Source organism: Zalophus californianus, chromosome 11 (genome assembly GCF_009762305.2).
Source record: "Zalophus californianus isolate mZalCal1 chromosome 11, mZalCal1.pri.v2, whole genome shotgun sequence".
NCBI classification, from domain to species: domain Eukaryota; kingdom Metazoa; phylum Chordata; class Mammalia; order Carnivora; family Otariidae; genus Zalophus; species Zalophus californianus.
In genome coordinates, this window is record NC_045605.1 from 99,473,470 (window position 1) to 99,494,715 (window position 21,246).

Here is a 21,246-nt window from a genome sequence, read left to right on the forward strand (position 1 = left end):
TTTTCAAAGGACTTTTTTCCTCAATGGTTAGGATATGGAAATAAGTATACATAGAATTATACTTGGTATATATGATTTTAAATAACTGGAGTAAATTCATATATCAGACATCACAAACAAACCTCCTATTAAGAAAATCAGTTTTCAGTCTTGGGAGTGGCTGATGGTAATGTATGTGAAAAGATCTGTATGTGCATATATATACATTTGCTTTGGAATTTTTAATTTTATTCTCTGATCTATATAACTGGGGTCTGACTCCTGCAAACTTCATTTTACAATGCAACATTTTACTCTGCAAACTATTATAAGCGACAACTTATGAAACATACTATGTTTTAATTTATGGACCTACTGAGGCTACTGTCTACCTATCTCATTACTCATTCCTTTTTATTAAGACTTTGTGAGATTTTTTTTTCCTTCCAAACATGGTATCTGATTCAGATTGGTTGTTCTGAAGATTTCTCATCATCATCATTGAGGACTATTAAACTGATTATATTTCCCTTTTTTTCCCTCTTTCCACCAAGGATTTTCATTCATGCATTCTAAATCCAATGCTCAATTTTCTATAATTGTGTGGCTTTTGCACATGACTTATATTTACCCTGGTTTTAATTGTATGCTATTTTTATCTTCACTTGCATTGCATGTGTATTCTGCTCTAAATAATTTCAAGACTTAATATTTACTTAGCATTAATAAAACTATGTATCTAATCACTTTCTCTTATTATTAATGTTTTCTTGCTGATTGCTGTCTAGGAGCAAAAAGATGAAACACTTTTCTTGCTCATCATAAGAAGTAGAAATGTAGTTTATTTGTCCAAAATTATGATTAAATGCCCATCTATGTTTTTCAATATGTTCTTCACATTTGTTGCTGATATACTTCCCATCATTCTTTCCTTCAGCTGCTTTTTGTACCTTCCCTCTGGACCCTGTAATACACATCTTTTCACAATTGGTCAGGCATATCTTTGTCTTTTCTTCAGTCCTTCTTCTGCCAGACTATCCCAGAACTTTTGCCATTGACCAATCCAGAAAACCAACTCCATAATCTCTGGGACTATGTCCCAGAAATGATCATGGAATGTTTAATTTGCCAGTTATCTTCTTCTTTTAAAAAAATATGCTGGAAAAAAATTATTCAATTTAAAATACGTTTGATGTACCAGGTTTCAATACAAAGATACTGAGTGTTCTTTTTTTTCAGTCTATTAAACCTGTGGTGCCTTTGTAATATTCCTGTTATCTATGTGTATTTCTTGACCATGCGTTCTATTTCACCACCTTTAACATACCTTTTATATCAAAACAAAAAATGATGAGATTATTCTTCTTGTTTTATTTTAAGAAATCTTGCAGAAATTCCTGAAGAAACAACAAATTACTCAATGAAAACAAAACATATTGAATAAAATTGACTTCTTGATATCAGGTAAAGCTAGACTCACACTTGTGCTCATACACAAAGATTAGAGGCTTATTCAGAAAGAAATGTCAGAATATTGTCTGATAATTGGATAAAGTAGTGTGGAATAAATCAGGATTTTGCACTGGATATTTCTCTTTCAAAATGGGTAGATAAGCTGTCTAAAAATGACTAAAAGACAACAAATAAAAGAAAATGCATTTCAGGGAAAAAAAATTAAAAATAGTGGTATTATGAAATATAAAAATATTAGAGAAAATATAACTGATTTTATATTTATTAAGTGTAATATATTCTAAAAAGACAAAGATTATCAGAGTGAGTCAAAGTGCAAACTCCCCGATGTTTATAGCAGCATTATCAATAATAGCCAAATTATGGAAAGAGCCCAAATGTCCATCTACTAATGAATGGAAAAAGATATGGTATATATTTACAATGGAATATTACTCAGCCATAAGAAAGAATTAAATCGTACTATTTCCAACGACTTGGATGGAACTAGAGAATATTATGCTAGGCAAAATAAGTCAGAGAGACAAATGCCACGTGCTTTCACTCATATGTGGAATTTAAGAAACAAAACAAATGAACAAAGGGGTAAAAGAGAGAGAGAGAGTCAAACCAAGAAACAGACTCTTAACTCTAGAGAACAAAGTGAGGGTGACTGGAGGGGAGGTGGGTGGGGGATGGGCTAAATAGGTAATGGGGATTAAGGAGGGCACTTGTGATGAGCACTGGGTGTTGTATGTAAGTGGTGAATAACTAAATTCTACACCAGAAACCAATATAACATTGTGTGTTAACTAACTGGAATTTAAATAAAAATTTGGGAAAAAAAATACAAACTCCAGTATATTTTTTACACAATTTTCATCAAAATAAAGTGACACAAAACATGAGGAATATAGCCAAACCAAGGGAGAATTTGTCCAACCAATGCACAACAAACCAATAAAAACAGACACTGAGCCTTTGCAGTGGAGAAAGATAAGCTATTTATTGGAGTGGCACCACCCAGGAAAATGGGGAGCTAATCCTCTAAAGTCCCAAACACCCTGATGCCTTGCAAGTGAGGATCTTTCAGGGCAAAATTTGTGGCGGTGGTCTCCTGACTAGGCGAATACTTTGACCCATGATGTCATCCTGGCATCCGTTCTGGTGCCTATTCATCTGGTCCTCCAGAGGTCTCTTCCATTTCAAGACTTGGAATCTGAAAATATATCTTTATTCTTTATGTTAGAGAGTTCATTAGGTACATCTGATGATTCTATCCCTAGGGTAATGCTGGTTAACTATTTGTCCTACAGGTTCCTTTGAATGAGAAGCATCCTTATCCTTTGGGCTTAGGCCTACATGTTCCTTGAATGGTCCCATGCCTGGGGTTCATATAACTTCTAGTGTTCATTCTTCCTTCTGAACCGACAAGATGGACCCCGACTTCGGGAAGAAGGAACCAATTTTGCAGAACATTATTTTTACTATTCCATTTGCCTGACGCTCACTTTCTCCAAATATTTTTGTGGGTGTCTACTTCGCTCTTTCAGTGTGACCCTATCACTGAAGACTTCTCTGAAAAATAAAGATTATTTTAAGAAAGTCCAACTGTCTCCAAGCACTCTCTTCACCTGGTTTTTCTCCACAGCACTTGTCACCATTGACATACAAATACTTCATTGTTATTTCTCTGGTCACCCCAGCCCCCAGGTGAATTTTATTTACCACATAGTCCTTGCTTTTCCTCGAACTGCATGGCCCTTTGTACGGATGTTCCCTTTGTCCGAAACACTGTTCTCCCATGTACTGACATGACTAACCCTTCCCTCCTTCAAATCTTGACTCAAATACCAATTTTTCATTGAAGCCTACCTTGACCACACTATTTCCGATTGCTTCCTCATTCCCCTACTCCAGGACTCTCCATCCCCTAAGCTATTTCACATTTTATTTTTTTTATAGTACTTTCCCCTCCTAACTTGTTGTATCACTAATTTTTGTGAGTTTTTTTTTGTTTCCCCCTGCTGAGACTCTATAAATACTGTAGTTGGTAAGGCCAGACTTCCTTATCAATATTTGAATCTTTCTTTCCTAGCATCTAAGAGCTGTTTATACTAGTTGATTACAATTAATCCATAATTTCAATAAATTTACAAAACTGAATTTAAAGAAGTCATATTTTCTAACTGTAATGCAGTACAATTTAAAATTAATGTTTAAAAAAGAAAAATATATGTTTAGCTTGAAAATTAAAAACAGAAATTTTAAAAATATCAAATTATTCTTAGTCAAATAAGAAATTAAAAAAATGTAACTTTGAACTACCTATATAATGGGCCACAATAGGAATAATTAATATCACTACATATAATTTAAAAGTAAAGCAACTCTCAGATTAATAATGCAAATATTATTTTCCTGTATTATTAAACAGATAAAAAGTAAATAAAACAAGCAGTTGTTACTAGGTGCAGAAACAAAAACAATCAGTTCAATTAGAAGGGGCATAGAATTTGCCACCACCAAAAATGCACTTTTGGCCTAAGAATTATCTTGAACTGAAACAGTAGACACAGGAGAAGCTCTGAAAACCGAATAGAACTTACCCTTTTGAAAGAGATATTTACATTTATAAGGGAAATCCCTACTTGTATAAATGTCTCCCTCTTTGTTCCAGGAAGAAGAGGGTAACTAAATCTCTAGAAACTTTTGTTTTTAAAGATTTTATTTATTTATTTGACAGAGAGAGACACAGCGAGAGAGGGAACACAAGCAGAGGGAGTGGGAGAGGGAGAAGCTGGCTTACCGCCGAGCAGGGAGCCCGATGCGGGGCTTGATCATCCCAGGACCCTGGGATGATGACCTGAGCGGAAGGAGGACGCTTAACAACTTAGCCACCCAGGTGTCCCTCTAGAAACTTTTGTGAATGGAGAGGGCATAGACTTAAATCTGCATAACAACCAAACCGTTATTTACTGTGATTTTCCTGGTAACTGATGTGGGGAAAAAAGGCAGAAAAAAATTTATTAAATTTCCTTACTACCTACAGCCCACTGACAAGTCCTTTAAACAGGCAAAGTAACATTCCTCTGGGAACTCAGCTGCCGAGATGTTGACACTTTGCTAAGGGCAAAAGGCAATCTTAATCCCTACTAAGTATACTTTAACATATAAAAATTCCTTTGGAAACTTCCTTTATCTCTACCCTCTAAGATACATGCTGGCAAACATCCTCTGAGCATATGGCCCACCGATATACATCTGAAGGGTCTCATGACTAAAGTTTTATTAGACAGTAATAAATGACTTTTTCCCAATAATTGCTAGCCCCCTCAAGGTCCTGAAAACCTTGCTTCCAAAATTTCTTAGAGGCTTAAGCTATCCCTAACCCCTTCCCAACTTAAAAGCATATAATGGGCCACTCCTCAGGACCCTAGTGCAGCTCCTTCTGCCCACAGGTCCTATCCCTGTGCTTTAATAAAACCACCTTTTTGCACCAAAGATGTCTCAAGAATTATTTCTTGCCCATCGGCTTCAAACCCTAACGCCCTTCCTACATAAGTAACCTCCTCTAACTGGCCTCCACCCCCCAACATCTTTTGTCTTTAGCAGGAGATGGTATTCAAGGTGGTGACTTGGGCCACTTGAGGTGTTAATTTTCCTGGTCATCTTGATACCCGACACTGGGTTCGCTTCTTGGTGGGTGTGGAGCCAAAAGACACAACCAAGCCAAAGAGTAAAAAGGAAGGATTTTATTTGCAACAAGTAAAGGAGAACACTGCTAATAGTTCTCAAAACAATCCTTCCTCAAACAACAAGACCAGGGACATTTTAAGCTAAGGGTGCATTCATGTTCAAGGAAGGGGCTTACACAATGGAAATTCAGCATAGAATTGGGGAAGAAGTTATCTTAAAGAGATAGAGTCCAGATCCTGGTTGATCAAAGCCCAGGGAGGGCAGGCAAGGGTTAGTATCATCAATTCTCTGGCTCCAATTGGTCCAGTATTTGAGTGCTCAAAGAGGTTTAAAGTCTGCAAAAAAATAACTCAAGAACATGCTTTGGTTAAGAAGTGCAGGTCAGGCATAGATCATAAGATGGCCGGGGCCTAAAATGATTTTTCTTGTGTCAAGAAAGCCTTGTCTTGTCTCTTTTTCTGGGGACCCCTAACTCTTTCTGCTTACAATCTCCCATGTGTACAAGAAGTATACAGGTTATTAAACTTTTGTTTTTCTTTTGTTAATATGTCTTTTATTATGGGAGGAGGGGGGTCTCTCAACCAAGCATCTAGAAAAGTAGAGGAAATATTATTTTTCCTTCCCCACAAACCTAATAGAGGAAATAAAATGATAAAACTTAGATAACAATTGAGGAATTTGAAAGCAACAAAAATAGAAATAGCTTCTTCACTATCCCAGCCAAAAATTTAGAGCATCACAAAGGAAAATCTAACCATCAGGCTCTTCATTGTGTGGCTTCTAAGGGAAAAGGCAACCATTTTCTCAAACCTAACATAGCTGCATTTAGTCCTTGAACTTTTGCCCTTGGAAACATGTCAAGCAATCTTCCTTGGAAATTGGTCCACAGGGATGACCATGCATCGCATTATCTTTGGTCCCCAGTATATAAGGTGCCCTGGAATTATCAGGATAACAGGCAAGACATATTCTGCTCTGCTTATGTTCACTATAGCTTCCTGGTATTCTTTTTAGAAATAATTTCCTAGCAAATTTTCCATTTGAGCAGGACCTGAACAAAATTTCTAGGTTGATTAATTTTTATCTCAGAATAAAACAAAATGAATACACTAAAATTTAAAAAGAATTTATCTCAAAAAGAACAAATGTATCACAGAAATTTTCAACTCAAATGGTTATCAAATTTGATTTGTGAGCAAAACTTGAGGTTGAAAAACTTCTAGGCAGATCATATTGGGAGGTTTTTTTTTCCCCAACTTTGGTTCACAGTAAGTATTATTCTCTCAAAATTAGAGGCCTTTAGTTAGGATCAAATTTAATGGGGACATTATCAGAATAGTATGCATATACATGTCATTTAGACCTTACCCCAAATAATGCCAGGATTTGTGAAATCAGAAATATAGAGTTAATGGAATCAGGGTCTATAAATAATGAACATATTTTAGAAATTTAATTTTGAATGATCAGGTTAGGAAAACATCATATAGTTTGGAAATTAAAATTAATATGTGGTCTATAATGTTAGTATATCTTCCAAAATCCCCTAAATTTGAAGTTTGTCATTTGTATTAAATAATATTGAGAAAAGGACACTGGATAATGCATTAAAACTGTTTTTATATCACCATTTGTTATATATCTAACTTTTTTCAGGTTTGCTGAAATTTGTTATAAACAGGATTATAGTATTATGTGCATGTTCTCTAGAGTCAGTCTATCTTGTATTAAAAAATGTGGCTTAACAGTGGCACTGTGGTATAATAGTCTCACAAGGACTAAATGCATTGAGAAATATTTAGAACTGGATCAGTCTCATTTTAATTATTCAATATGTTAGCTTTAATTATATTGTATTCAAATGTCAATTTATGCCTATTTTTATATTTGGCAATCAAATTAAGATTTTTTTTCAGTCATGGTCTTTAAACCTCTCATCATCAATTGCTAGAAACACAGTTATAAATATGCCATGTGGTTCATATAAACACAAACCTTTTTGAAGTCATTCCCGCTAAGTATCAAATTTGGTTTCTTCACAGTTCATAGCAGTTGACACTATGGGTAGAAAGAATAACACACAGGTGCCTGACTTCATCCTTCTGGGATTGACAGATTCTGAAGAAATCCAGCTGGTCCTCTTCGTGCTGTTCCTCCAGATATACCTGGTTACTGTGTTGGGCAATGCAGGGATGATACTGATAGTCCGCCTGGATCTCCTGCTGCATACCCCCATGTATTTTTTCCTCAGTCACCTGTCATTTCTTGACCTCAGTTACTCAACTGTCATCATACCTAAAACCTTAGAGAACTTACTATCTTCCGCCAAGTATATTTCATATGTGGGCTGCTTCACCCAGATGTACTTTCTTGTCTTCTTGGGGGCTGCTGAATGTTTCCTTCTCTCCTCCATGGCCTATGATCGCTACGTTGCTATCTGCAATCCTCTGCACTACCCAGTGGTTATGTCCACAAGATTCTGCTGTTCCCTCGTCTTTGGGTCCTATTTGATTGGCTTTGCAGACTCCTTTGTCAGTGTGCTTTGCATTAGCAGACTGCATTTCTGTGACTCCAATGTAATCCATCACTTTTTCTGTGACACACCCCCAGTTTTAGCCCTGTCTTGCTTTGACACACATGACATCGAAATCATGATATTTGTTGTCGCTGGTTCCACCCTAACAGTGTCTCTTATCACAATATCTGTGTCCTATGTGTCCATTCTGTCCACTATCCTGAAAATTACTTCCACTTCAGGAAAGCGAAAAGCCTTCTCTACTTGCGCCTCTCATCTCCTGGGAGTCACCATCTTTTACGGCACTACGATTTTTACTTATTTAAAGCCGAGTAGGTCTTACTCCTTGGGAAAGGATCAAGTGGCTTCTGTTTTTTATACTATTGTGATCCCCATGCTGAATCCACTCATTTATAGTCTTAGGAACAAAGAAGTCAAAAATGCTCTCATTAGAGTCATGCAGAAGGGAGAGTGCTCTGAGCAATTGAAATAAGCAATGTTAAATTTTTCAGCTCATCACTTTTTGTTTTCCCTACGGTGTATTTTCTTTGTCTCCAAAACCAGTTGACTCCTTTAACTTGTTTGTATTTCCATCAAATCATTCTTTACTTGACCAAATATGATCTCAGATATTTCCAGGAAGATGTCTTTAGAAATTTCAACTTATAATAGAAAGCCATGAAGTGTGCTTTAAATCTATGATCTAAATATATGCGTTTGGGGGCACCTGGCTAGCTCAGTGGGTTAAGCCTCAGACTTTTGGTTTTGGCTCAGGTCATGAGATCAGGGTGGTGGGATCCAGCCCCTTGTCAGGCTCCATGCTCAGCATGGAGTCTGCTTGAAATTCTCTCCTCCCTCTCCCTCTGCTCTTCCCCCCCTCTCTAAAATAATTCATTAAATAAATAAATCTTTAAAAAATAAATATATTTTTAAGCGTAACTGATAGGCAAAATGAGACAATATAGTTCTCTTCTTTTAAATAATATCATACAAATGCCCATGAATAGTTCAACTTCAGGAAATTTTATTATGGAAAAGAGCTCCATTTTGGGCACAATGATAGCAGCTTCAGAAGTTATTTTGTTTATTATATGAAGAAAAAATACAGCAGAGTAATTACTAGAATGTGCTTTGGAATCAAACATTCCAGGATTTAAATTCTAAATCTGCTAACCATTTAGCTGTATAACCCTTAATGGATCAGCCTCAGTTTCCTCAACTGCACAAGATAGATAATAATTCCAGGGCCATAGAATTAATTATAAAGATTAAATCAGATAAAGGATGTAAAGCATTCAAGGCAGTTCTAATAAATGCTGACCAATATCATTAGAAGGGTTAATTTCCTGCAATATTTTTTGAGGATTTTATTTATTTATTTATTTATTTATTTATTTATTTATTTATTTGACAGAGAAGGAGAGAGCGCACAGAAGCAGGGGTAATGGCAGAGGGAGAGGGAGAAGCAGACTCCCCGCTGAGCAGAGAGCCCAGTGCAGGAGCCTGGGATCATGCCCTGAGCTGAAGGCAGATGCTTAACCGACTGAACCACCCATTGGCCATCCTGTAATATTTTTAATGCACAATGGCTTTTTCTTAAAGAATATTCACTTGTGGGGCACCTGGGTGGCTCAGTTGGTTAAGTGTAGAGTTTTGATTTCAGCTCAGGTCATGATCTCAGGGTCGTGGGATGGAGCCCTGCATTGGGTTCTGCCCTCAGTGGGGAGTCTGCTTAAAATTCTCTCTCTCCCTTTCCCTCTCTCTCTAAAATAAATAAAAAAATACATAACTAAATCATCTTAAAAAAAGAGAATATTCACTTATGTTTTATAAATTAGTTTGGTTAATTTAATTGACAAACAACTAAGGAAAAACTCAACACTTCACAATGATGAATTTAAAATGGTGTCTGTTAGCATTGGAGAACATGTTAACGATGGAAACCATGGAAAAGGAGAAGGGAATAGAAATGACTTAGCAGTCATTAACAGCTTTGAATGTGTTCTTCTGGAGCTATAGTTATGTACACATGTGCATATATTACTTATATAAGCAAAATTTCTGTCATTTCCTATGCACTTTTCTACAGCTATCTACATACACTTACAAGTTTAACCTTTGATAATGCCTTTGTCACTGAAATATGAGGTGAATGTGTTATGGGTATTTGAGAAAATAAATCAAGACTCTCATCGTTCAAGGCTTTGGATCTGAAATGTAAATGCATCAATTTAAAAATCTGTATGCAGTCGTATCTCTTTGGTGGCTACCTGCTAAATATTTAAAAATCTTACCTTTCAGTGACTTGTCAATAAGCTTCAGTAAACTGCTGCTTTTCTGTGGATTTTGTTTGTTTGTTTTACATTATTGCTTTCTCCTAATTTTTATAAGTTTGCTATGGTCACTAAAAATAAATGTTGAATTAAAAGTTTGACTCCTTTGTTTTTATTTTTTTTAAAGATTTTATTTATTTATTCATGAAAGAGAGAGAGAGACAGAGGGAGAAACAGGCTTCCAAGGAGCAGGGAGCCCGATGCGGGACTCGATCCCAGGACTCTGGGATCATGACCTGAGCCAAAGGCAGACGCTTAACCATCTGAGCCACCCAGGTGCCCTGTTTTAATTTTTTTTTAACAGAGACAAGTTGTAAAGCCAAGAAATGGCAATGAATTCATAATTTGCAGCAACCCATAAACTGTAGTCATACTGCTGAAATTTCCTTTATTTTTCCTTTTTCCCTCTATATAATCTGAATTAGTTTTAATTTTCTTTGCTAGGTAGAGGTTAAGAATGTATTCTTCTATTTTCCAAGTATTTCATTTGTTGTTTAAACTTTTATAACTAGATAGTTTTCATTTCAAGCAGTAATATTATAAAATTTTTATTTCTGAAATGTAACTATAGTTGATTATTTTTCCTAAATACTTTTTAAAATAAAGTGTAAAAGTGCAAATTCTCTTGTATAAGTTAAAAGTTTAAAAATTTTGGGGGCGCTTAGGTGGCTCAGTCATTAAGTGCCTGCCTTCGGCTCAGGTCATGATCCCAGGGTTCTGGGATCAAGCCCTGCATCGGGCTCCCCGCTCAGCGGGAAGCCCGATTCTCCTTCCCCCACTCCCCCTGCTTGTGTTCCCTCCCTCACTGTGTCTCTCTCTGTCAAATAAGTAAATTAAAAAAAATTTTTAAAAGTTTAAAAAGTTTTCGCTAATTCAGAAGTGTCAACAAACTTATTCAAATTTTTAAATATGCATTATTTTCTTCCATTTAATATATTTTAAAATTTCCATTCTCATATATCATTGCCACTTAAAATTATCATGACTTATTTTTGCTTTGATATCTATGTGATCTAGACTCTTTATTGCTAGTGTTATTTGTTTTTGTTTGCAATTAGTAACAAGGTTATGATAAATATTTATTGCTTAATAATATGCTTTTTTGGCTGATCATCTTGCATCTGCACTATGTCATTTAATATATTTATAGGTCTTTTCATTTTTTCTGGTCTTTTCTATAAACTATTTTTTCACCTTGTGTCTGTTGATGTCTACTTTTATGATTAGGAAATGTATCCTGTTGGTTTGAGTTGCCAAAGATGGCCAAGAGATTCTGTGATTTTGTAGACAGCACTTAAGTCGAACAGATGCTAATTAAATTAAATTGTAGTTAAAGTAGGACTACCACATCTTCTTTATTATATAATTTAGAAAGTATGTATGTTATTACATATATGTAATATAATCTATGCATAATATAAAAGATTTAGACTATTTGTGTTTGCCCTTAAAATTCCTTGTTATATTAGTGCATACCATATTTTACATAGGATGTGGTCAGACATAATTTAAGACTATTCTTCTTGCCATGCCAAAGTGCTATTTAATACAAATATGATAAAAATAAGAGTAGATAGAGAATGACAAAAATATGAAAAGCTGTGTCTGCTTCCAAATAATTGATAGATATGGTAATAATGTATTTTGTTGAGCACTTATTGTGTGCCAGACAATATTCAGAGGCATATATACTTGTATATATTAACATAATTTATCTTCACAAGATAACTTTCAGGTAGGTACTAGCAATATCCAAATGCTAATCTCACGTAATGGAAAGCAATCTTTCTATTCCTTCAGGCAAAGATTTAAGAATAATCCATAATTATCTTGTTATGTCACACACCTGACACCCATTCCAACAGTATCCTATGTGGACTCTAAACACAGAATATATCCAGAGTCTATCTCTCAGCTCATTCTCTGTCACCACACTGGCCCGAGGGACCCCGGTCTCAGAAGTACTGCTGCAGCCCCCTAGCTTGTTGCTCTGTTTGACCTCAGCCCTCTTGAATCTAATCACAGTGTAAGAGCCAGAGTGGTTAAACAGTAAGTTGAATCATATCGCTTCCACAAATCCTACCAGACTTCTCATCCCACTAAGAATGAAAACCAAAACTTTTAAAGAAACCCACTGGTCCAAAATGATGTTGTCTCCACTCCCTACATCTAATAACTCATTCCTTGTCATTCTGTCCATCATGCTTACTTTGTTTCAATAACATGCCCTCCTGGGGCACCTGGATGGCTCAGTCCTTTAAGCATCCAACTCTCAATTTCAGCTCAGGCCATGATCTCAGGGTTGTGGGGTGGAGCCCCACAACCGGCTCTGTGCTCAGCAGAGAGTCTGCTTCTCTCTCTCTCTCTCTGCCCCTTTCCCTCTGCCCCTCCCCCTGCTTGTGCTTGCTCTCTTTCTAAAATAAGTAAATCTTTAAAATCTTAAAAAAAAAAGAACATGCACTCCTAGCTCTCCCTGTGCACATTAGTCTCAACTGTGCCTAGAATTTTCCCTTTTCTTCTCTTCACCCTGAAACTTCCTTTTCATATGCAAATGCATGATTTTTTTCTTCTTTTTTTAATAATATCCCTTACCAACTGATTTAAAATTGTATCTGCTTCTCGCCCTCTTCTATGCTTCATTTGTTTCCATAACAGTTTCTCTCCAACTAATAAATATACATATTTGACTTATTATATATATAATATTAATGTGTGTGTATATATATATATATATGCACACATATTTTTTTTAAGTAGGTGCCATGCCCAGCATGGAGCCCAATGTGGGACTTGAACTCACGACCCTGAGATCAAGACCTGATCTGAGATCCAGAGTCAGACTCTTAACCAACAGAGCCACCCAGGCTCTCCCAACTAACATTTTATATATTTATCTGGTGACTTTTGTTTCTTGTATTCCTTCCCTATTGCCCCTATATCATGAGCCAGGATTTTTCCTTACTTTGTTTAGCATTGTACCCCATCACCTAGAAAACTACCTTAATAAATGTCTTTGAAGGAAGAATTTTGCAGATAATAAACCTGGGGCACAAAGAGATTAAGTAACTGGTTCATGGCCACTCCATGTTAAAGAACAAGCTCATGTTGGAACTCAGACCGTCTGAGTTCCAACTCAGCTCTAGAACTCACATTCTTCAACATCACACTGGGCTGAGAATATTACTATCATCAGAGGTGAAAACAGAAAATTCATCATCAAAGTAAAGAGAGCATTAAATAAAACACTAGGGGCTGTTAAGAGGTGCATGTTTCTGGTACTCTAGAATTGCTGATGGAAGACAGGGCGATTTTGACAATACTGGCTAAATGTTCTCAAACATACAGGCATAGTCCTACTTACAGAAAGAGTGATTCTGAAAAAAATAACCAACAAAATTTATCTGACGATGGTATTGTTCTGCAGAGAGAACCTGTGATAGTCAAGGCACAGGGTATGGTGGTATAACAAAGGGATTCAGAAACAGAGTCTCTCAGCAAAGAAACAAGTACCCTCAGTTATAACGTCACAGAGTTTAGCTGCCTAGGGTTTTAGGTGGCTCCTAGGTTTCTTCTGTGTTGTTGTATTGTTGATTGGGTCCTCTTCAGCGTCATTGAAAAGCACTCTGCACATTGCAGTCTGAGAGAAAGGGGAGGTTTTCACATTGGGAAAACAATTCCCGATTTTTGTTCATACAGACTTTTAAGGAGTAATTTATTGAATAGATATAGGACTATTCAGGTCACCCATTTCCTCTGATGGAAACATCTTTAAGCAATTATATATTTCATTTAATTTTCAAAGTTATTAACAAAGAGTTGTTTGTAATATTTTATTATCCTTTTTTAAAAAAGATTTTATTTATTCATTTGAGAGAGAGAGAGCATGAGTAGGGGAGAGAGGCAGAGGGAGAGGGACAAGCAGCCTCCCTGAGGAGAAGGGATCCCGATGCGGGGCTAGATCCCAGGACCCTGGGGTCAGGACCTGAGCTGAAGGCAGCCACTTAATTGAGCCGCACAGGCACCCTATTGTGATCCTTTTATTTGTGGGGACCAAGTGACATCCCTTTTTTTCATTCCTGATATCAGTAATGTGTATCTTCTCTCTTTTCAATGGTGACCATGGGAATTATAATATGCATATTTAGTACAACACAGTTGACCTAGAATAACATACAACATAACTTTTAATATCAGAAACTTAGAGCAGTAAAGACCGAATTCTTCTCTTTTTCTTTCTATTTTTGTCATAAATTATACTTGTATGCATAGTTTAAACCAATAAGTTATCAGCATAATTTTACTTCAGTTATTTACTCTTTAAAGAAATTACAATTAAATATCCAATATTTGTTATATTTATCTTCATTTTAATATTTTTGGTATTATTAATTTCTTTGTGTAGGCACATATTTTATTCTGTTATACTTCTTTTTTTTAATATTTTATTTATTTATTTGAGAGAGAGAGAGTGAGAGAGAGAGCATGAGAGGAGAGAGGTCAGAGGGAGAAGCAGACTCCCTGCTGAGCAGGGAGCCCGATATGGGACTCGATCCTGGGACTCCAGGATCATGACCTGAGCCGAAGGCAGTTGCTTAACCAACTGAGCCACCTAGGCGCCCTTCGTTATACTTCTTTGGCTGGATATTTGTTGAAGCACAAGTGTGCTGGATATAAATTATTTCAGTATGTGTATATTTATTTCCTGAAAAGGGCTATTTTGTTCTTATATTTCTAAGATATTTCAAACATTTCTATGGATATTAAATTCTGGATTGACAGTTACTACCTTTCACTACTTTAAATATGTTTCTTCATTATATCTGGTGTGAATCATTTCTGATGGCATCTGTTGTAATCCTTACATTTTTTCTTATGTATGCAATTGCATTTTCCTCTGAATGCTTTCATAATTTTCTATTTATTTTTATTATTAATCAGTGATACTAATGAGTCTAGGTGTGTTTTGTTGGTTGGATGGTTTGCTTTTTGTATTTTTCCTTCCTAGGGTCTACTGACCTTTCAGACTCATCGCTTGATGTTTCCTTAATTTTAGAAAGTCTTGACCATTATATTTTCAAAAATTTCTTCCAATTCGTTCCTTCTCTATTTTTGTTCTGTATATTAGACTGTGTGATATTATGTCACAATTGTTAGATACTTTTATTCTCATTTTTTCTATAGCTTTCATTCTGTTTGCTTAATTCCTATTTTTTATCTTCAAGTTTTCTGATTTTTTTCAACTTTTTTGATCTACCGATGATCCTGTTGAAAGAATTGTCTCTAATACTGAGAGTGTGTGGGTGAGTGTCGAATGTCCAGCATTGGACACTTCTTTGGGGTTTCCATCTATCTGATGAAATATATACTTACAAATATATTGTTTACTGGTCCCTAGATCTTATTTTTTAAGATGTATCTATTTATTTTAGAAGGAGAGAGAGCAAGAGCATGGGGAGGTGCAGAGGGAGAGGGAGAAACTCTCAAGCAGACCCTGTGATGAGCATGGAGCTGGACATGAGGCCTGATCTCACAACCCCAAGATCATGACCTGAGCTGAAATCAAGAGTCAGATACTTAACCAACTGAGCCACCCAGGCACTCTGACCACTAGATCTTTTAACCTAGTAATTTAAATCTTTAGTCAAGACCCCTAGGAACACCTACTTTTGAAAAGTTGCCTTTATTACTATTCTTTTTTTTTAAATTTTATTATGTTATGTTAATCACCATACATTACATCAGTAGTTCTTGATGTAGTGTTCCATGATTCATTGTTTGCATACAGCACCCAGCACTCCTTTCAATACGTGCCCTCTTCAATACCCATCACTAGGCCAACCCATCCTCCTACCCCCCTCCCCTCTAGAACCCTCAGTTTATTTCTCAGAGTCCATAGTCTCTCATGGTTCATCTCCCCCTCTGATTTTACCCCCTTCGTTTTACCCTTCCTACTACCTTCTTTTTTTTAACATATAATGTATTATTTGTTTCAGAGGTACAGGTCTGTGATTCAACAGTCTTACACAATTCACAGCGCTCACCATAGTCCATACCCTCCTCAATGTCTATTACCCAGCCACCCCATCCCTCCCACCCCCCACCACTCCAGCAACCCTCAGTTTGTTTCCTGAGATCAAGAATTCCTCATATCAGCGAGATAATATGATACATGTCTTTCTCTGATTGACTTATTTTGCTCAGCATAATACCCTCCAGTTCCATCCACGTTGTTGCAAGTGGCAAGATTTCATTCCTTGGACATCTTGGCTCTTTCCATAGTTTAGCTATTGTGGACATTGCTGCTATAAACATTGGGGTGCACATACCCCTTTAGATCACTACATTGGTATCTTTGGGGTAAATACCCACTAGTGCAATTGCTGGGTCATAGGGTAGCTTTATTTTCAACTTTTTGAGGAACCTCCATACTGTTTTCCAGAGTGGCTGCACCAGCTTACATTCCCACCAACAGTATAGGAAAGTTCCCCTTTCTCTGCATCCCCACCAACATCTGTCATTTCCTGACTTGTTAATTTTAGTTATTCTGACTGGTGTGAGGTGGTATCTCATTGAGGTTTTGATTTAGATTTCCCTGATGCCAAGCTATGTTGAATAATTTTTCATGTGTCTGTTGGCCATTTGGATGTCTTCTTTGGAAAAATGTCTGTTCATATCTTCTGCCCATTTCTTGATTGGATCATTTGTTCTTTGGGTGTTGAGTTTGATAAGTTCTTTATAGATTTTGGATACTACCCCTTAATCTGATATGTCATTTGCAAATATCTTCTCCCATTCTGTCAGCTGTCTTTTGGTTTCATTGGCTATTTCTTTTGCTATGCAAAAGTTTTTTATCTTGATGAAGTCCCAATAGTTCATTTTTGCCCTTGTTCCCTTGCCTTTGGCGATGTTTCTAGGAAGAAGTTGCTGCGGCTGAGACCAATATCCCTGGTGAACATGGATGCAAAAATTCTCACCAAAATACTAGCCAATAGGATCTAATTAGATCTAATCTAATAATTAAAAGGATTATTCACCACGACCAAGTGGGATTTATCCCTGGGCTGCAAAGTTGGTTCAACATCCACAAATCAATCAATGTGATACAATACATTAATAAAAGAAAGAACAAGAACCATATGATCCTCTCAATAGATGCAGAAAAAGCATTTGACAAAGTACAGCATCGTTTCTTGATCAAAACTCTTCAGAGTATAGGGATAGAGGGTACATACCTCAATATCATAAAAGCCATCTATGAAAAACCCACAGCGAATATCATTCTCAATGGGGAAAAACTGAGAGCTTCCCCCCTAAGGTCAGGAACATGGCAGGGATGCCCACTCTCACCACTGCTATCCAACATAGTACTAGAAGTCCTAGCCACAGCAATCAGACAACAAAAAGAAATAAAAGGCATCTGAATCGGCAAAGAAGAAGTCAAGCTCTCACTCTTTGCAGATGACATGATACTTTATGTGGAAAACCCAAAGGACTCCACCTCAAAATTTCTAGAACTCTTACAGGAATTCAGTAAAATGGAAGGATATAAAATCAATGCGCAGAAATTGGGCGTTCCTATACACCAACAACAAGCTTTTATTACTATTCTTATGAGCTATTCTTACTATTCTTGGCTGGGGACAACAGAGAAGACTTAGAGTGAAGGTAAATCCTCTCTTTCCTAGGTTTCTCTGCTTTTCCTAATAACCCAAACCTGGCTTTAACAACTCTCTCTCTCTCTTTCTCTGTGTGTCTATATATATATATATATATATATATATATATATATATATATATATATGTATATATATACACATATATATAGACACACATATATATAGACACACATATATAGACACATATAGATAGATATCTAAATATATGTATGTATATTTAATTTACCTAATTTCTTCCTACCTTCTTGCATGGAGGCCACATCTTTCTCCCACCCTTTGTCAAAGGTGAAACAGTTTACATGTCTCATCTCCTCCTGGAGGAGCTTGTCTCCCCTTGTAATTCAGATTACTTGGATGTTTTCAAACTCTGCTCTTTGACAAAGTCATGAAAGTTATAATTTGTAGATTATCTGGATTTTTTAAAACCTTATTTGCAGCTTTCTACATCCTGAAAGTGGAAAATTTATACATTTATTTATTTATTTAAAATTTTAATTACAATGTAGTTAACATACAGTGTTATATTAATTTCGGGTATACAATACAGTGATGCAACAATTCCATATATTACTCAGTGCTTGTCAAGATAAGTGTACTCTTAATCCCTTCACCTATTTATACACTGTTTTAAGTCCCATCCAGTGCTGTAATTTCAAATATCTCCTTTCTAGATAACAGCACATGTATCAGTACAATATTTATTGGGATTCTAGTTCCTCATTTTGAATATGTAATGGAATCTCAGAGTCAGCATAGATATAACTGATAAAACTGATTTCATTTCTTCCTTCCTTCCTTTTTTTCCTTCCTTCCTTCTTTCTTCAATCTCTCCCTTCTTCTCTGTCTTTTTTTATTCTTTTTATTTTGTCTTCATCTTATTTATCATCCGTTCTCAAAACCTGACAATTCTATGTGTTTCAGTAAAAGGAATAAATTATCAAATCTAGTGGAAACCATTTTAAATGTATTCCTCACTTTCTCTTATTTCTGCCAATGACTTAAAGAAGATTTTCAATACCCCATAAATTACAGTCTGGAAGCCAAATGATGCAGTTGGCAAAGTAAAAAAAAAAAAAATCAGTGTATTCTTTCATTCCATGTACCAATGTGCTTAAAAGCAGGGACAAACTTTTTGGTTTCATTCAATGCTAAAAATGCCTTTTATTTATGAACTAATTTCTCTTTATTTTTCATTGCCTCTTTTAATCTTTGTTCCTGAAACTGTAAGATTATATGTACAGGAAACAAAATTTTGTGTGTGGGTCACTAGGTGTAATAGTGAGTGGTGCCACTCCCATTGCAAACTTTTGAATCCTGGACCTGTGAATCCTGGCTATGGGAGAAATAGCACCATGTATAAGATCCTCATTCAGAACATATATACCCTTTATTTAGATCTTTATTTTTAAAAATTTAAGAATAGAAAGACACTAATAAACTGAAACAAAATATTTTTATCATAACTTCCCCAACTGGAGACAATGTACCTCATTCTTAATTTGTTTCAATTTAATGTTTAGTGTGAAAAATATAATTAATAAACCAATTTTTACCAAACATTCTTTTCATTGCCTCTTTTACATCTTTGTTCCTTAAACTGTAGATGATGGGATTCAGCATGGGAATCACAATCGTGTAGAATATTGACACTATCATGTCATGGTCCAGAGAATAGCTGGAACTTGGTCTCACATACATGAAGAGGATGGTTCCATGATATGTTGACACTCCAGTTAGGTGAGAAGCACACGTAGAAAAGACTTTCAGCCTCCCCTCAGCAGAATTCATGTTCAGAATGGCCAACACAATGAAGCCATAGGAGATCAGGACTATCAGGATAGTGGCTGTCTCAATAGCTCCTACGAAGTAGAAGAGCAGCTGCTGGTTTGTGTGGGTGTCAGAACAAGAAATGGCAAGTAGTGGAGGGACGTCACAAAAGACATGCCTAATTTCATTGGATGCACAGAAGGATAAGCTGAACGTGGCCACTGTGTGTACAGAAGCATGCAAAATGCCACCGACATAGGAAGCAATGATGAGTGGCACATAGACTCTGGGTGACATGCTCACGGAATAGAGGAGAGGGTTGTAGATTGCTACGTAGCGATCATAAGCCATGGCAGCCAAGAGAAAGCATTCTGTGGTCCCAAAAGTAACAGCGAGAAACATCTGTGCTGCACATCCAAGGAATGAAATGACTTTATTCTTTGACATAAAATCTACTAACATATTTAGGGTAATTACTGAGGAAAAGCAAGCATCCACAGATGATAATACACTCAGAAAATAGTACATGGGGTTGTGGAGCTGGGAATCCCTAATGACCAATAAAACTAAAACCAAATTTCCCATCATAGTAAAGAGGTAGATTGTTAGAAACACGAAGAACAAGACTGTCTGCAGCTCAGGCTTATCTGTGAAGCCCTTCAGTACAAATATGGTGACTTCAGTGACATTCTTCATGCCGATACCTCATGGAAGAAATTTGAAGATATTAATAAAATTGTAATTCATACTAATATGATAAAAGTGAGCAGTTGTGCAACCGAGGGAAAGTGAACTCTGTCCTCATATTTATTTCATGGCAATGCCTAATTTCCCAGCAGCTGATTGGAAAACAGTGACAAGATGGTGGGTCAAAGGTTAATGCCACTCACTGCAGAATTAAATGGAAGATTTGAGTTTTCACTCACTGGCTCAACTTATGTCATTTCTAAAACTGTGAGGTCAAATGGCTAATTTACCACTAAATTCTATTAGCTATTTTCCTTTTAAATCACATTAAACCACAAACTGAACAGATAAATATGTTTTTCTTATAACATACAAACACAAGATAGTGTATCAGTGAATACAACATTGGAATTCACACCAGAATTCTAAACCTTTCAGAAATTTTGTAAAATTATTTGTTACAATCTACTCACCTACAGAATTACGGCAAGATTCAATCCTAGGTCTCCCTCAGAGAGCACGCACTTTCCGCACTTTTTCATTGTTTTTTATTATACTATGGCTTCATTCTGCAATTGACTTGCCTCCCCAGCCTCCCCATTGAAATAAAACAAAACATGATTTTTTATGTATTTGAATATTTTTAAGTCATTAAGACTAGAGAAACATTATGAAATGAGTAATTGGAAGTGACTTCTACAATACATGTCTAGCAAAATAAACTTAAAAGAATTATTATTTTCCTTGTTATATCAAAATTTAAGCCCCCAGAGAGGTGAATAAGTCAAATGTTTTCTGGCCCTCTGCTGATAAATTTTATCTTGTTTTACTTTGACTGGTCTGTCTTCTGACCCAAGGGAAATGAACACATACATCTATTTGGAGCCTTCTTATTACTTTTACAGACAAAAATTCATTATTTTCCATTACCTTTGTTTTATTCAAGGAAGCGTTGTTTTCCAGTTCTTAAACTCTGCATAAATCTAGTTTGTGATGAATACATTCTATCCACCTATACAATAGGCAACAAGGCTTTAGTATTGGGGATTTCATAGCATATTTAACTTTGTTGTTTTAGGTTTTACATCCTAAATATCCTGCAAATTGTCTGAAAATTTCTCTTACCTACAGAACAACA

At 36.1% G+C, this 21,246-nt stretch overlaps 2 protein-coding genes across 2 annotated transcripts; one reads left to right on the plus strand and one right to left on the minus strand.

The window, feature by feature from the left end:
- The first annotated feature begins 7,190 nt into the window (after positions 1-7,190).
- LOC113915265 (olfactory receptor 8H1-like) lies at positions 7,191-8,138 on the plus strand. The gene has a single exon (XM_027581083.2). The coding sequence runs from the start codon at positions 7,191-7,193 to the stop codon at positions 8,136-8,138; it is 948 nt and encodes a 315-aa protein (XP_027436884.2).
- Positions 8,139-19,163: 11,025 nt separating this feature from the next.
- Positions 19,164-20,168, minus strand: LOC113913561 (olfactory receptor 5T2-like). The gene has a single exon (XM_027577864.2). The coding sequence runs from the start codon at positions 20,115-20,117 to the stop codon at positions 19,164-19,166; it is 954 nt and encodes a 317-aa protein (XP_027433665.2). The 5' UTR covers positions 20,118-20,168.
- Between the last annotated feature and the right edge of the window lie 1,078 nt (positions 20,169-21,246).